Below are 18,369 nucleotides of genomic sequence, written 5' to 3'. Positions count from 1 at the left end.
GGGAGAAAGGATGGTGCAATTGGAACTAGAACGACACTCGGTAGAGCGCATAGCTCCGCCACGTTATGTCTGATCCACGAGAACATATCGGGCCCCATACATTTTTGAAATATCATGTTATACAGTACTTTTGTTGCAGGCCGGGCGTCGGCTGCGAGCACGACCGCGAGAGGGAGCCGTAGAGTCGACTCCGCTGATCACCCGGAATTTAGATCGTACTTCTTCAGAAAACTCTGAAGAGTACGGGTCCCTTATCGGACCGTGAAGCGTCAATATTTCTACCACGTGGAAAAGGGTTATTTGCCAATTTTCAAAATAACTAGATATCCATGTGGCGATTTACCGAGTCTCCACACCCTCGACGGCACGCGTACAGAACGAGCCGCTAGCGTACTCGAACCGAGTGTGACCGGAGCGGATGGTCACCGACATCCGTCGGTCCAAAGGTCCCCTTACGACAACACAATGGCCTTGCTAATTTTCCAACATGCAGCACGCTAAGCCAATGGAGGAAAGGACACGAACGAGCTGATACATTTCACAAATGGGGATATTTATTAAACAATAGGGAAATGAGGGGAGCACGTAAGGGCAGAGTTATCCCTGTGATGTGGCTGCCTGCAGGGCAGTCCTTTCAAAACACTGGACGATCCTGGCGCACATGGTTGAGGATGACACAGGGGCAATGCAAACAAAAGGGTAGCAGGCATGGGGTTATGGCAGAGGCAGGCAAATCAAGGCATGGCAAGGCAGACGCAGAACAGGCGATACAGCACAACAGGCCTGCAGGTGAAGCTGGCTGGCCTCTGGTCTTGTTCCGTGTGGGTCTGGAGAGAGTGCGGTGGTGCCGGCCGCTCTGAACACGGGCTCGGACCTACCCTACTGTCTCCCCCAACCTATCGCCTTTGCCTGTCTCTGTCCATACCCACTCCCTTAATTTGCAACACAAACCAAATTTAGTCCCTTTTTATTTTATTTTATAATTCCATCTCCCGAACCCACTTCCTGTCTGTCCGGCTAACCTATCCTGTCCATCTTACCTACTCCCAACCCCTAAAATCCTTTCTGGAGGGGAATAAGGGGAGGCTAGCTAGCATCCTGTCTCGAGGCCCAATAAAGCCTCAGAATTGCCTCCTTCAGAGTTCAGCAATCTTTTCCAAGGTGAGTCCAGCAGCCTATAGAGAGCGAAGGGATGGATGGTACGAAGGGGTACATTTCCTAATGATCCTAGCATTTATTAACTTAAACTTCCCCCCTGGCTTTCCAAAACGCCTGTCACTTAAACTATCGGTTCTAAAAACCATGATTCCCGTCGCCTGTGTTGGTGTCCATTATAAATTTGCACCTAGCCCTCCAACTTTCTTCCGTGCCCTTGCACAATTTCATGGCTGGGCAGCGTGGCTCACTTGGCAGGGACTTCCCCCTCTGCCGAATCTCCAACTATGGCACCCGCAGGCCCTGAGACTGTCTCCGAGCCTACCTGCTCCCTATGAACAAGGGGGGTTGCCCTTCCTGGCATTTCCCCCCCCCACCTCCTTGCCCACGTGGCATCTTTGGTGTTCCGGGTCCCGTTCCCCGGGTCGCCTGTGCCCAGTACCTTGGACCCTTGGCCTACTCTGGCTGACTACTTCGGTGCCCGGGGTGCCCACTACTCGGTACTCACCTTCCCAAGTGACGCTCCCAGCCGGTCAATTTTACTCCTGCACCCCTCCAAATGGGTATCGTGCCTTCACTCAACACCAACAACAAAACGACCTCCTTTTTGTAAATTTGACTAACACCCTAACTAACATTACACTGACCCCGGGGTCACTTGGGTGGGTTTCACTCCTCCGCCCCATTCAGTCATTCGCACCATGCATTCCACATTCACTCCATTCACACACTTGGGCCCACTGTCCCACATTTACTCATCGTAGATTTTTCACTCTTTTTCCATTTCTCAATCACTCAACACTGCCATTCTCCTAACTAAATTCCCCTACCTATCTCGTGCTCCCTCGTCGTCCCTTACTTTAATGCACGTTCCTTTTAATCTACGTAGCTAAGCTACGTCCCCACTACACATTCCATGTCTGTCTATGTCTCCCAAAAATCCATTTTCTAAATCTAACCTCATATTCCCTCAAACTAACCCATTCCACTGTCATGTCCCCATGAAGCTGGTCTAACTAACGCTAACCCATCCCACTAACTAGTGCTTCCTTTGCCCAAAGCAGGATGCTTGCCACATCTCTGCTGGGCCGTGTACTTGGAGCGAGGCCCTTTTTTTTTTCTCTGCAGCGCCATGGTGGCGGTTTACGGCATGCCCGTTCGTCCCTATGGGCGCTACCAACGTCCCCTCCGATGGCCAATCCGTGCAGCCATGACGTCACCCTGCACATCCAAACAAGCACTCGCTTTCGCGGGATTCCCCACGCGGGACACCGTGCGCTGTTTCCCGGCATTCGTGCCACGAGATTCCCGCTGATGACGTCACTCGCTCACCGAGCCTGCGCGGTTTCCCGTGCAGGCCAGCACGCGCGCATCGTCCCGGAAACCCGTTCCGCGAACAGAACATTGAGGATTTTAGAAATACCATCTTAGTTGTTGATCTTGGGCCTATGTTGACCTTTTGGTCAATGTTTATCTCAAAAATAATTGGCTGGCTGAATTCATTGACCTGAAATATAAATCCTCTTCAAATTTCAAGTCAATCAGATGAAAATTGATGATTTTAGAAACCTCACCTAAGTTGTTGACCTTTGGCCTCTTTTGACCTTTTTGACCTCAAAAGCAATAGGCTTCTTGCTTACGACAAACTCTACCATGTGGTGAAGTTTCGCGGAGATCGGTTTAAAATTGTGACCTGTCGGCGATAAACAGACAGAATAACAAAATCGACCGATCAATGTTGTTGATAAATGTTCGTTTTTGCAAATAACAAAGAAACAGAAAGAAAGAGGTGAAAACCCAACCTCCTTCACCCTCGGTAATAATCCGAGATGTATAACCACGATGTATTTATTATAGATGCACATAAGCAGTTCATGTGTTCTTACTTCATGTACATAACCCGGGTTATTTTTATTTTCAGGAGCGATTGAAGCAGAAGTCTGTTGCTTATACACCACTCAAATAAAGGGACGTGTCAGAAGCACATGTTGCACGCTTGGAAGAAGATTGTCCATCGGGCAGGTACTCCACTAGTAATAATGGTAATAATAATAATAGGGGAGGTCTTTTGTGATGGAGTCTTGAGGCATTAACAAGTCAATATAAATGTTTCCAGACTCGAACCGATCCTGGACTGATCACTGCTCCATCGCAGGACACTTGATGAAGGTGCAGGGGTTTATTTGTTCAGCATGCTGAGGAAAACTCGTCACCTCTTCATGAAATACATTGCACAGGATGTTTAATGTCCACCAACATCTGGTGGAGATGGATGGATCCTCCGGCTTGACTTCCTTCCGACGGACCCACGCACATTGATGCCTGGCCCTGCTTGTGTACCACAACAGCTCAGAGGTGAGTGTGCAAACCCCTCAGATATCCTCCAAGCTAATTAATGTGTAAAACGAGTTAACTCTTAACATGCAACAGACAAAAGATTATTTTATGGCTTTAGCAACATGAAATCTTGGTTCGGCTCAGTTTCCTTATTTTCTGCCTCTCATATTTAGGTTTTTATGCCTGGTGTTGGCTTCATGGCTGGAGTGGTGAGCTTGGGATTGCAGAGTCCTGTAGTTCAAATCCTGCTCAGCTGTTGAATTAATACCAGGTGGGGTTGACTCTGCCTGTCATCCTTCTGAGGTCAGAAAAATGAGTGCCAGCTTGCTGGTATCCTGTGTCGGAGTGGTGACCCGTCCAGGATTGTGCCCAATAGCCAAGGAGACTGCTAAGGCAACACCAACGCTCTGCACAGAGTACGGTCCCGATGGATGGATATTTAGGTTTTTGACATCCAGTATGTGTGCTCGCAAGCACTTGAAATGTATATACAAGACTGGTTCGAGTGAAGGTTACACTTTTATCATTGCCTGATTGTATACAACATACTGTTTCCCATCTTGGAAACATCGATGATGCCAGTTATTCACCAGATGGCTGTCCTGCTATATGCCTCTTGTTTTACCGATGTATGTACTGTACTCAAATCAAATGTTTGACAGTGTCAGCGCCAAAGACAGAAAAGTGAAAAAACTGTTGTTTTTGACAACGGAGGGACTTTTCACATCTGTTCGTCGGTCTAAAGCGGGGTTCGAGACACTGTGGTGCAAGTACGAAACAACAGTGCCAACACCACCCGACGATCACCTCGCACTAACTGGCAGCCTACATTATATCGTAAATTCACAATCGCACAATTTTTTTTTTGTAGTTGAGATGTTTCAAACAAAAGAAATTCCATTTCTCAAGCTCAGGCCCAACACGAGACGGCTCAGTCGTGGGAAACAACGGTTATTCCAACATCGAGACATTTTCCACCAAAGATAAGGATTTTTTTTTTTTGCTGATAAGGAATTTTTGTTGACAAACTATAATTTGGCACCACAGGCATCTCTTTTAATTTAAAAATAAATTTCTTGTTTGAATGATGCTCGTCCGCAGGTGATTAACAACACCATTTATGAAGTTTGGTCTGCAAAAAGGGTCGTCGTCCAAAAAAATGAAGGGTTAGGCAGATGAACATAAACACAATAAGGATAATGTTTTTTTTTTCTCGGCTTCATAACGCAAATATCACCTTTACTTGACTCTCATGCATTATGAGGTCCACCAGGTTCCCGGATACACTTTGTCAGCAACCAGCATAGAAATGAAGCCAATACTGGACCAACATCTGCGGCAATAAACTGCACCATAAACTCGCCCGGCGTTGAAAGGCAGTACATTTTGTTTTTTGTTTGGTTACATTTGAACGGCGTGCGTCATAGGTAGTGAACGAAGGTAGATTTTTGCACTCGCCGCGTCTGTCTGTGCCTGAATGTGTCTGCAAATTTTGTTTGCCGTTCTTTAAGAGGGGGGTGATTTCTGAAACATATCACACCAAACCGAAAAGGCATTGTCAACAGTAAATTGCTCGAAATACAAGGAATGTCTGGAGATTCAGAAGTCTCTAATACAAGGGGCCCATGACGGCAAGGATCATCAAAATGACAGTATAGCTCCCGGCATGAGCAACGGGAGTCTCTCTCCAGTCTCGGGCGGTTTGTGCGGTCCACACAGCAGAGGATCTGACGATAACTCTTTTGTCTTTTCAATCCTCTGGATAATCTTCTCGACGGAATGAAGAAATTCTCCTTCGGAAGTCATACTGCTTTGGCAGCCTTAAATTCTGCCAATTGTTCAGCCATTGCATAATCATCCATAACTGCCTCCATAATGATCTCATCAGCATGTCAGCATCCTTGGAAAACCGGCCTATTCAATGCATCTAAAACCAGAAGAGCACTCGGTAGAGTGTATACCTCTGCCAGGCTAAACAGTTTACCCCTTGTATTCGCTGATGTCTTCACATTTTGCATCCCACCGGATCGTCACCAAAATTGAATCTATTCGGTCTTGGCACACACCCAACCTGTCCACCAAATTTTGTCCGAATCCGTCTATAACTTTTTGAGATATCCTGCTCACAGGCAAAGAGACAGGAGTGAAAACGTAACTTCCGTCCACCTTCAGTGGTGGAGGTAACTGAGGTACTTACCTGTCTGCGATTTATTCAACAAACATTTTCTAACCCGCAGTGCACCATCAATGGCAAATATTCATTTTCCCAGATGACATTGAATATCTATACTGAGTTTTTCTTGTGAAGACTTTTCACCAAAGAGTGGTATTGAAACCCTTCCATGGCCTCCACTGTCTCCGCACTAGCGAACAAGAGAATACCTCCAGAAGAAGTCTTGAGGGGGGGGGAGGGCGGGATTGATCATCCCCAGATATATATTCCTTGCCGGGATGCACAATTCATTTGGATGATGGGGAGCAACTAATGTCTCAAGAATTGTTGAAAATGCATGTTCACGTGAGATATTCTGCTTTTGTTTTCAAGGGCGCCATTGTGTTACCATTGTAGGTTATCCCGTCCTATCCGACGAAGGCTGAGAAGATCAGGTACACTTCACCCAGATATCCCCGACACGGCTAGCGAGGATGTACACATTGGAGAGCAATTCTGCCCTTCTAGCATCCACTACGTCTCCACCACAATCAACACAATGGTTTCCTCCATTGCTTAAGGTTCCACGATAGTTTTTGGTGGTTAGTGGGTTTACCTCTGAGGTCAATACCTTGGTCGATTCTGAATTCCGAATTTGAATCGATTTTATATCCTTCTTGACGTGTAACCGCTTCTGCTGTGACCAATTGAGGTTAAGAGCAGCATCCGTTTAAATGTTTGTCGTCAATAGAGGTTTATGTTGGTTGTTTGTAAGCAACAACAAAAACAACTAGATGCTAGTTATAGAATGCTTACCCCACGCAATCTTGAAAAAGGCTTGGTGCAATGGCGAGTCAACTTTTTGGCGGCAAATTTGTAATCGCACCCATCTGCACTTCTGAGGTAAATGTATACAAATGATACTTTAAAAAATTTTGATGGACGCTCAATATGTGCTACATGAAATGGTCACGTACCACGTCGTAAAGTTTCGATGTACGCTCTTAACAAAATGCAGGCAGGTATGTACGTACATACATACGTGCGTGACCGATTGCGTAACCCTGCTTTACGGTTCGCGTGCGCGGGCTAGAACGCAATGATGAAGTCATCAGGAGGAACCTGGATAGGATTCGGGTTTCAGCTGCTACTCCTCTACCCTCAGGCCCATCTCGGCACAGCCAAATGAACCTCATTCAAAAAAAATCAAAATCGAAAAGAACCCAGATCAAAAAAATTAAATAATTCTGGCTGCCAGATCATGCGTCCGATCAGTTTGAAATTTAAAACATATATATTCCCCAACACCACGAGATCAAAATTTTGATTTTCTCGTCTATTGATGCAGCGGTTCAAGAGAGAGAATTAAAAATATATATATTTTCCTTCAATTTGCCTGCCAGACCATGAGACCTATCAATTATTCGTGGACACCCTGCTATCCTCAAGGCTTGGGGAAAGTGTGTGTGAAGTTTCTCCTCGATATGTCCAGTCGTTCTGGACAAGAGGATTTTTAAAGGTTTTATGGTAAATCCAATATGGCTGCCAAGCCATGTGACCTATGACATCATAGGAGGTGGGGAACGTTTTGTTCCTCATGGATAGGCAGTCATACCTGTAGAGTTTTGCACCGATCTGTTCAGCCGTTTCAGAGAATATTTTTGAAGGTTTAAAAAAAAAAAGGAAAAGGCTGCTAAACAACATGACTAATGACGTTCAAAAAATTCATGCTGATCAGATGTAGTGTTCTACATATGCAATTCTGACATCATAGCGAAGGCACCAATGACATCACAAAAAATCACACTTATTCCCCCATGGGACAGGAGCCAACTTTCAATCTATGGTGAAAATTTCATGTCAATCCAACGAGCGGTTGCAGAGAAAAGAGAACAACGAAATGCAGACACGTTCATTATACATACGCACGTACGCGACCGATTGCTTAACCCCACTCATCTCTTCGTGAGCGTGGGGTTAATAACAACGACTGTTCATAGAACACCTAACACCATGCAATCTTGAGAAACGATGACATGAGCGGGGTCTCCGAGCGGCAAATTTGATTGGGCATGACGACGTAAAATGCCATAACATTTTTGTCCAAGTCCAACTAAACGGAAGGGTTTTGAAAGTGTCAAAAAGACGGCTTGTGTTCTGCAGAGTTCAAATATATAATTCAATTTAAATAAAATGAAGATTTTAAACGCTGTAGAAAAATAAAACTTCAGACGTTTCCCGCTATTGATGCAGCGCCTTTTACGCCACCTTATCTAACAGGTTACATTAGTTCTTTGTGCCTGGTGTTTGTGTCCTTTATGATGTCTTTTAAAAGTGTACCTTTCGTGTTTAGAATGATTTTCAATTCTGTTTGCCTGGCAGACAGGCAGACAGTAAAATAAATCACTCCTTTCTGCACATGTGCAATCGGGCCAAATTCAGAGCTAAAGTAATGCTAAACTACAGGTTCGTTTTTCCGATTCATGTTCAAAATATAACATTCAATTGAGATCAACTTGTTCCTCAATCAGAAACTGACGTGTGTGGACGGACGGATGGACACACAGACAGAAGTGAATCAATTGCATATTTTTTGATTCACTTGTGTGGGGGTAACAACAACAACAACAACGAGAAGGGCACTTGATAGAGAGCATACCACCGCCACATAATTCCTGATCCACGAGAAGATATCGGGCCCAATACATTTTTGAAATATCATGCTATACAGTACTATAATTTGGTAGTAGTTAGACTTCCGTTATTCTCAGGTTTTCTGTCTGTCTGTCTGTATGTAATGGACAGCTGTGGAGGCCAGAGGAGTCAAACGATTTTGATGAAACTTGACTGGTAGGTTCATACCAGGATCAAGTTGTATGCTTTTGAGCACCGTTGCTATGGACGCCACCGTTGTCTAAAAACGGGACTTTGACATTTTTTTAAAAATCCGAAAAATATTTATATATTTTTTTTTGAAAATCAAAAATCGGCTTCTGCGCTTTTATGCGCACTATAATCAACCTCTTTGTCAAAAATGTTCAGCCCGATCCGTCAAAAACTGTATGACTAGTATGCAATTATATAGCGACCACTCATGTTGCCTACTGGCTTGTCGTTCTTGGCCCTGTCTCTCAATGGTGAAGAATCACTTTAAAAAAATAAAATAACTCGAATCCAGATCCGCATTCGGATCGTCTCCAAAATCGAATCAATTCGTCCTTGTCACATACCCAATCTATCCACCAAGTTCCATCTGAATCCGTCCACAACTATTTGAGATATCATGCTATATATAATTTTAGCCCGATCTCTCAATGGTGAAGAATCACTTAAAAATTAAATAATTCTCGCATCCAGATCTGGATTCGGATCTTCGCCAAAATCGAACCAATTTGTCACGATTACACACCCAACCGGTACACCAGGTTTCATCCGAATCCGTCCGCAACTTTTTGAGATATTGTGGTATATATCGGTTTTGCCCGATCTCTCAATGGTGAAGAATCACTTTAAAAAATTATCAGATCCGGATCCGGATCGTCACCAAAATGGAATCAATTCTCCCTTGTCACACATCCAACGTGTCCTCCAAGTTTCATCAAATGCCGTCTTCAACGTTTTGAGATATTGTGCTACGTACTGTTTTTGGCCCTATCTCTCAATGATCAAGAATCACTTTAAAATTCTAGTATCCGGATCCGGATCCGGATCTTCACCAAAATCTAATCAGTTCGTCCTTGTCACACACAGAACCTGTCCACAAAATTTCATCCGGATCCGTCCCCAAGTTTTTGAGATATCCTGTACACAGACAAACAGACAGACAGACAAACAGACAGAAAGGGGTGAAAACATAACCTAACCCTAACCCTAACAAATCGTCTTCACCTTCGGTGGCGGAGGGAATAACAACAAATGGACCACGTAATGCATGTCAACAGAGAAAATAAAAGTGCATTGTGACTCATAACTCATAAGTGAACCCGTTCAAACCCAGGGTTTAAGTCTAAACATCACCATGGGCTGGGCAGCCATCCAGCCAGGCTGACTTTGAAAAATGGCTTGTGGTGGCTGTTGTCCAACATTCATTTCTTTGTCCAGACGTCCCAGGTGTGCTTTCGTAACGCTACAACACAAGCTGCAAGCAATTGTCCCAACCCCCTTCTCCATCTCCACTCTTCGTTTCCTCAAAAAAGAGGTTTGTTCAGCAAGTAGCATCACGTACAAGCACAATGTACCACACGGAGCTGGCAAAGCCTCCTTGTGCTGCATGCCTGGCCTTTCTCGAGGCATTTCTGCTTAATCGGACAAAATGTCTCAACACCCTGGCACCAGTTTCTCACAAAAGTACAAGCTCCCCCGTTTTCCTACACGTGCAAAGGAAGGACCGACACGTGTGAATGGGATTATTAGGTCGACGCATTCTTAAAACCATCCAGCCTGATCATGGTGGACCTTTAACGATGATATGCCGAAGGTCAAATTGATCATGTCATCAATATTGGTTTCAGTCTTACTTTATAATGTGAGAAGAGTCTGCCTGTTTCCCTCTGCACTATTGTTTGTGCACTGGCCTCTGTCATCAGCTCATGGCCATGAGCATCAAGCTGTGTCCAACAACGTCATACGTACAGGACTGAGGTCAAAGTGTCCAAACAACAAATTGCTTACAAAAGGTCTTAGTGGTGAAAGATATGTCTATCATGGATGTCATGTTTCAACTCCCAATGTTGAACAACTACTGTTAAAAGGACATTTTGACAGCTACGCTTTTGTCACTTCTCATTCTCAGCACCTCTGCCTGAAGTACAATCACTTTATTACCCCTCCCTCTCCCTTTTCCCCTCATTTCAAGCCTGGTGTTGGATTAAGATCTTAGGGTCTTGAGTTTGAGCTCCTGTCACACGTTGAATTAACACCAGGTGGGGTTTACTCGGCCTGTCATCTTTCTGAGGTCAGCGAAATGAGTACCAGCGCACCGGGTAGTGGAGGGCACTGCATCAGCGGGACAGCTGGGCACCCATAAAATGATGCAACCAGCAGCCCCAGGCTGCACACGATGACTAGCTACTCCCCACCTCCTCCAAAAATAAAACCTCAACGGTCAGCCGCAAATTGCATGGTGACCTGCCAGTCTGGGTCACTTGGTTGGTGTACATAAGGTGAAGCTGCAGTGGTGAATATCGTTCAACATTACACAAGGACACACAAGGGAGTTGGACGCAGGTGGAGGACATTCGGCCCATCATGCCACATCGACACCAGAGCAAAAAAAGAAAAAGAAAAAATTGTACTTTTTTTGGAGGTTTTGTTTGTTTTTCTTTCCAGGGTAGGGGGCTTGGGTGAAGATGGTTCATGGGTTATAAAAACAAACCACACACACAAACAACACTAACTACACAACACCCCTTGAAGAGACCCCCACCACCACACGACTCCGTACAGATGCGCACTGTCATCCATCGATGTTCAAACTACCTATTCCCCTCCATCTCCATAACTTCCAGGTACCTATCTAACTCCAATTTAAACTTATCTCCTGTTTCTGCTGGCACTACCTTTCCAGGGAGACCTTTCCATGCATTAACTACTCTCTGAGTAAGAGACCCCTATCTTACTACCGTCTCGACTCTCCTCTTCTTTACTCTCAGGCTACGGCCCCTGGTCCTAACACTGTCTACTCTGCTGAATAATTAATCTGCACTTATTGTATCTTTACCTTTCATTATCTTAAACACCTTTTTTGTATTCAATGTCAAGGCTCGTATAAGAGCTAACACACTAAATGAATAACAAGGGGAGCAGGAGACAATAGGGGGGAGGGGAGAGGGAAGCACAAAACTGGGGAATGGAGACATGAGGACATTTGTGGAAGGTAAGGGATGGGGCGGGGTACAGAGGGTAAACAAAATGGACAAAACAGGGACTTTCAGGAAGAAAAGCAGGGAATTTGAAGGAGGTGGGTTTGGGATGGATTGATCGGGGTCGAAAAGATCGAGGATTTGGATGGGGGAGGATAAGAGGTGGTGGTGAACAGCTGTTTTGAAGACCTGGAGGGAAGGATGGGATTGAACAGAGTGAGGGAGATTATTTCAAAGGTGGGGAAAAAGAGGAATGAAAGAGTGAAGGTGAGCAGTGATTATTGATTTTGGTAGTTTTAGCAGAAGGGGGTTGTTGGAGGACCTTGAGCGCAGAGCTGTTTTTGGGGTTTTTGTATCTCTATTATATCACCTCATAACCGCCTCCTTTCCCAGCCCTGTCTCCTTCAGCCGCTCCTCATAGCTGAGTCTAGCTAGGCCCGGAATCAATTGAGTAACCCTGCACTGAACCCTCTCTATGGCTTCTATGTCCTTCCGGAACTGTGGTGACCAAACCTGCACACAATATTCCAGATGTGGCCCTCACTAAATTCCTGGACAATGTTAACACCACCTCTTTTGATTTATTAATGATTCCACTTTGAAAACAACCTAAAACCCTATTTGCTTTACCTATAGCTGCCTGACACTGTACTTCCTGTACCTCCCGTATCTATGACCACCCCCAGATCCTTCTCCTGTGTGACACGCTCTAAAATTACCCCTTGCATCATGTAATCTCTATTTTCATTGTTCTTTCCCATCCCCAATGCCTTACACTTGCTCAGGTTATATTCCATCTGCCAATCTTTTGCCCAATCTATGCAAGTATCAATACTTTCCTGTATCTGATCACCACCCCCTCTGCTATCCACCTCACCTCCAAGCTTTGTGTCATCTGCAAATTTGGAAAACTTACTCTTCACACCACTATCCAAATCGTTGATGTAAATAATGAATAGTAATGGTCCGAGTACTGATCCCTGAGGTACCCCGCTACTTACATCCTCCGAGCAAGACATCCTCCCACTCACAGACACTCTTTTCTTCCTACCACTAAACCAGTTTGCAATCCAATTAGCTACCTGACCAGCCACTCCACAAGCCCTCACTTTTGCTAACAACCTCCGATGTGGTGCCTTATCAAATGTCTTCTTAAAGTCTAGATATACAATGTCCACTGCCTTTCCCTCATCCACCCAATCAGACACTGCTTCAGAGAACTCTAAACGATTTCTTTAACAGGAAATACCTTTGGTAAACCCATGCTGACTACCTTTAATTAGTTTGCATTTGTTTGAATGGTTTCTCATCTGGTCCGTAATTCATGTCTCCAACACCTTCCCCCACAACTGAAGTCAAACTATCAGGTCTATAGTTTCCCAATTCTTCTCTGGATCCTTTATTAAATAATGGTGTTACATTTGCTACTCTCCAATCCTCCGGTACCTGTCCTGAATCCAGTGGACTATTGAAAATATCCGTTAACATCTCGCTTACCTGCTCGGCCACCTCCATCAATACTCTCGGGTACATATTATCAGGACCCGGAGCCTTATCTTCTCTTAGATTACCGAGCTGTTCCTTTACTATCTCCACTCCAACCTGGGTCTTCTGTAAAAGCCCTTCCTCACCTCCTCAATAGATACTCTCCGCTATTGGCAATTCTCCTGACTGTTCTTGTGTAAAAGTTGAAGCAAAATACCTGTTTAATAAGCCTGCCATCTCACTTTCATTACCAACCACTTTCCTGGTGATATTCCTCAATGGGCCCACACTGGTCTGAACCTGTTCTTTTCTCCTGATATACTTAAAGAAAGCCTTGTTATTATGTTTAATATTCCGAGCCATGTCCTTCTTTTCTCTCTTTTGGATTGCCAAGTTATTTTCTTCACTTGCCTCTGTTTACTCCGATAGTGATATAAATCTAACTCCAGTACAGTCCTGTTATTTTAAACTTAGTAAATGCCTTCTGTTTCTCCTTTATAGTATTCCTTGTCTCACTACTCATCCACCCTGACCTCTTTCTGTTTCGAGTTTTACACCTCGTTGGAATGTACTTACTCTGCACTCTACACATTTGGTCCTTGAAGGTTTCCTATTTCTCTGATGCTGATTGTCCTGTTGTTAGAGTCTCCCAATCTACATCACCCAATTCTCTCCTCATACCCTCAAAGTTTGCCTTCCTGAAATCTAATAGCCTTACCCTACTATCCTGAACTCTAACCCTTCACAGAGTCTTTGCACACACAATGTTATGGTCACTTGATCATAAATGGTCCCCTCCCTCCATCCGCCTCCACCATATTGGGATCGTTACTTAAAAGGAGGTCGAACACTGCACTCCCCCTGGTGGGCTTATGTACAAAACTGGGTTAAAAAGCAATCCTGGACTAAAACGAGGAAATCCTCATCTGCTCTTCCCTTTCCCTGTTCCTGGACCCAATCTATCCCTGGCAAGTTAAAATCCCCCATAATTGATACTCTTCCCTTCCCACATGGTGTTTTGAATTCTTCATGTACTCCTCCTTCCTTCTCTTCCTTCCCACCCAGAGTCTTATCAAAGCATCCTTCCAGTATCTTACTGTTTTTACAATCTCTAATCTCTATCCATACAGAATCCTCAACATTTATTCCTTCCTTAATGTCACCCCTTTCTCTTGATGCAATGCTGTCCTTTACCCAGATTGATACTCTTCCTCCTATTTTCACCTTCCAATCCTGTCCTCCAGTTACTCTCACCAATTCCTGCTCCCGCTGCACCCTCACCACTTTCTGCTCACACTGCACCCTCACTACTTCCTGTTACCACTGCACCCTCACCACTTCCTACTCCTGCTGCACCCTCACCACTTCCTGTTCCCACGGCACTCTCACCACTTCCTGCTCCTGCTGCACCCTCACCACTTCTTGCTCACACTGCACCCTCACCACTTCCTGCTCAGGCTGCACCCTCACCACTTCCTACTCTCACTGCATCCTCACCACTGCCTGCTCCCACTGCATCCTCACCACTTCCTGCTCAGGCTGCACCCTCACCACTTCCTACTCTCACTGCATCCTCACCACTGCCTGCTCCCACTGCATCCTCACCACTGCCTGCTCTCACTGCATCCTCACCACTGCCTGCTCCCACTGCATCCACACAACTGCATGCACTCTTACCACTTCCTTTTCCTGATGCATCCCCCCCACCAACCTCTTGGATGCGACATATGTGACGTCACCAGATCGTGATGGCTTTTCATGTTTTGCGAAAGTGATGCAAAATTTGGGCCACTGGTCTGAGGACTAATCTGTGTCGAGTGACTTCACTTTAATGAAATACGATGGTTGATCAGTAAGTTCGTGGCTTAAAATAGAAACAGGAAAACAAATTAAATGTGGTTGTTCAGTAAACATAAAAATATCAGGCAATACCTTTTATATCGGGCTACTAGGTTAACCCGACTTGTCCTCACCCCTCTTAAGCCCCCCCCCAAATCCCCCTTCCCATGTATACATTTTAAGAATATTAAGCAATTTTCAGTGTTTTCTTTGCGCACTTGTTCCCATTCCAGATTATGCCAGATAGTGGAGAGTCGAGCATAATAAATCAAAGTGCATCTCATTCCCAGAAAGACAAGTAAGAAAGCATTAAAATTACCTGCTGCAGCTAGGTATTTGTGAGCCACTGCTTCACTGCATGATAATGTACATTAGTACATATCACCTTTTCTGCACATGGTTATCAGGATTGACGAAGCTCGAGGTATGCGAACTCACCTCAAAGTCGTCTCGCCTGGACCCATCTCACCTGGGTTCGAATCCTGACCCAGCTTCAAACTGTTCATCCTGGTGTTTCAAAGGCAGGGTTCTTCATCCATGTGTGCTGTCCCTTGGATGGATGTTATGCTGGTGGATGTCTGCCAGCGTTCAGTAGTGGACGTTAACGATCCCACGGTGTCATTCGCGAAGCGTAGGCAAGCTATCGTCGGCACCTGAACAAATGACAAATTCCTGCCCTGACTTCCTGTGGTGGATTGATGACCCATGCATGATTGTAACCTGAGCCATGGAAACTGGCTCCAGCAGCACGGATGCTCTCGCTGCATAGAGCATGCATGGTCCATCATCTGATCTGATTGTGAGCCAAATAAAACTACTTATTTTGTTAAATAACTCTGCTTATGGAATTTTGAGTTTAACTGTTTCCATCATCTCCCAGGACGTAACAGAACAAAAGGAACAGGAGAAAGAGAGGGTCGAAACACACAAACAGCAGGGACGAGGGACAAAAGCAGCAAACCATCATATTTACATGCTGCAGTGCAGAGAAGTTTCACCAGTCTACAGGTGCTCCTTCCCCGACATCCTTTAGTGCAGCCGCACACGACCAGTTCACTGACTGTGTGTGGTGCCGATTATCTGGTCATAAAGGTCTTCGTCAAATGCGATGGTGGGGTTCTTTTGGTGAAGGTCTTGTGTAAATGTGTCCTCTAACCTTTTCAGACACGTGTAAGCCGTTGTGACATCCTTTACAGGTGCTGGGATCATTGCAGGGAAGCCTATGTGAGTGGGTTGTGTGTTTGTGCTTGACAATAGAACATCGTATCCTCCCCAACCTGGTGCCGTTCATCTGACATTCACCGCAACCACTTCCAGCAGTTTAGTAGGGGTGTTTATTTTACAAAAATCCAAGCCATATCAAGTCCGTGAAGTATTTCATGTTCTCGAGACGAAAACTGTCATCTCTAACCTTCTTGACTGTTGTTGGACATGCAGTACTTTATTGCATCCCATGTTGTGTTCCATTAACTTGGTGTTTGTCCCCTTCAAAGGACGGTGCTGAACATCATAAGGAGATGGTGGATTACGAACCAGCTTGTCGGGAGATGGAACATGTCCTGTCTGATAGAAGACGATGCTCATCACGTGAACATAATCCCTGCCAGCAGGGGTGTCCTGTAGACAATGTGCATTATCTGCAGCACACTGAACAAACTGCCCGAAGACAATATTACTCAGGAACACAGATCTGTAATAATGAACCTTCATCCTCGAACACTTCAGTGATTCCAATGACCCAACTTGTATCAGTTTGCTCACATTTGTAGTAGTCGTGGTAGTGGTGGTAGTAGTGGTAGTAGATGCCCATTGTAGTGGTTGAGCCTGGTGATGATGATTGCAAGTCCAAGTCCAACATTCTTCAGCATTTTCTTTCGACCACTAAAAGATGGTGATTATGTCTCGAGCAACGCTTAGTGCCTTTCGCTCAACATGACCCTCAATATCAATGCCAGAAACTTCGTCTTGTTTTGCAAACTGCTTTTGAGACTAAATCAACCAATTCAGAAACGTTTTCATCTTGTCAGGAACCAGTTCTCTGGACCTTAACATTGTGAGATCTCCAGACCTTTCATCTTTTTTGGCAGTTGATTGAGGTGCTTTCTCCACCATTTGAACAATCCTTCGCTGCAATCTTCAATCAAGTTTTCTCTTGCTGCCACGTCCAGGGAGGTTGGCTACAGTGCCATGGGCCTTAAACTTCCTGATAGCATTGCATACGATGGACACAGGAACATCAAGGTCTCTGGAGATGGACTTGTCGCCTTGAGATTGTCCATGCTTGGCCACAATCTTGTGTCTGACCTCCTCAAACAATTTCCTGGTTTCCTTTCTTTTCTCCATGCTCATTGCGGTACACACCGCGACACAAAACAGCAGAATGACTCCTTTTCTCTATTCAAACTGGTTGAACGAGTGATTTTGATATTGCAGGCACCTGCAACTCACCACAGGTGAGTTCAATTCCAAAGTAAAGGAGAATCAGCTGCTTGAAATCTTATTATTTCTAACAACTTCTAAAAGGTGCCAATGATATTGCCCGGGCCATTTTAGGATTTCTGTGTGGAATTAGCTCAGATTGAGTAATTTTTTCAGCTTTTTTTGTTTGTTTTGTTCCACTGCAAACCAAACAAATACATGTGTGGATCCCAAAAGAATGTATCTCTACAACAAAAGGTGGACGGAGGTTGTTTTCACCCGTTTGTCTATTTATCCGTGTGTCAATAGGATATCTCAAAAAGTGCTGGACGGATTCGGACAAAACTTGGTGGACATGTTGTGTGTGTGACAAGGATGAACTGATTAGATTTTGGTGAAGATCCTGATCCGGATCCAAACCTGATAATATTTGAAGTTATTCTTCACCATTGATACAGAGCCAAAAGGGATATATAGCACTATATCTCAAAAAGTTGTGGACGGATTTGGATGAAACTTGGTGGACATTTTTGGTGTGTGACAAGGAATAATAATTGATTAGATTTTGGTGAAGATCAGAAACCGGATCTGGATACGAGAATTATTTAATTTTCACAATTGAGAGATAGGGCCAAAAAGTGATATGCAGCGCAGCACGATATCAAGAAACGTTATGGACGGGTTATGACAAAACTTGGTGGATGAGTTGTTACCTCCACCACCGAAGATGGAAGGCAGTTATGTTTTCAACCCTGTGTCTGTTTGTGTGCAGGATATCTCAAAACGTTGTGGATGGATTCGGATGAAATTTGGTGGACGGATGGGTGTGTGACTGGGACGATTTGATTCGATTTCGGTGAATATCTGAATCCGGATACAACAATTATTTAATTTGTAATGTGATTCTTCATCGTTGAGAGCTGTGGCCAAAAACGGTATATAACACAATATCTCAAACATGTATTGGACCCGATATGTTCTACTGGATCAGGCATTCCGTGGCGGACGTATGCGCTCCACCGAGTGCCCTTCTACTTCACTTCTATTTCTCTGAGCCTGAGGATAGAAAAAAAATTTCTCACCATACTTGTTCATTTAGATTTTGCATTTCTGAGAAATTTA

General features: G+C 44.6%; 1 protein-coding gene across 6 annotated transcripts in view; it reads left to right on the top strand.

Annotated features, from left to right (window-relative positions):
• LOC147011499 (uncharacterized) overlaps positions 1-14,991 on the top strand; it is a 119,574-nt gene extending 104,583 nt beyond the window's left edge. For all 6 annotated transcript variants that reach the window (XR_015051817.1, XR_015051816.1, XR_015051815.1 and 3 more), the window contains 3 exons: positions 3,077-3,177; positions 3,272-3,510; positions 3,666-14,991. Coding sequence is in view for 3 of the 6 variants with exons in the window: in XM_085857577.1 (XP_085713703.1) it covers positions 3,077-3,086 (10 nt within the window). In the remaining 3 variants the exon portion in view is untranslated. The remainder of the gene's footprint in view (positions 1-3,076; positions 3,178-3,271; positions 3,511-3,665) is intronic.
• The last annotated feature ends 3,378 nt before the right edge of the window (positions 14,992-18,369 follow it).

The sequence above is a fragment of the Eptatretus burgeri genome, chromosome 15, assembly GCF_056783735.1.
Source record: "Eptatretus burgeri isolate ZD-2024b chromosome 15, Ebu_testis_v1, whole genome shotgun sequence".
Taxonomy (NCBI): Eukaryota; Metazoa; Chordata; class Myxini; order Myxiniformes; family Myxinidae; genus Eptatretus; species Eptatretus burgeri.
Note: the sequence above shows the minus strand (reverse complement) of the source record. Positions and strands in the feature narration are given on the sequence as shown.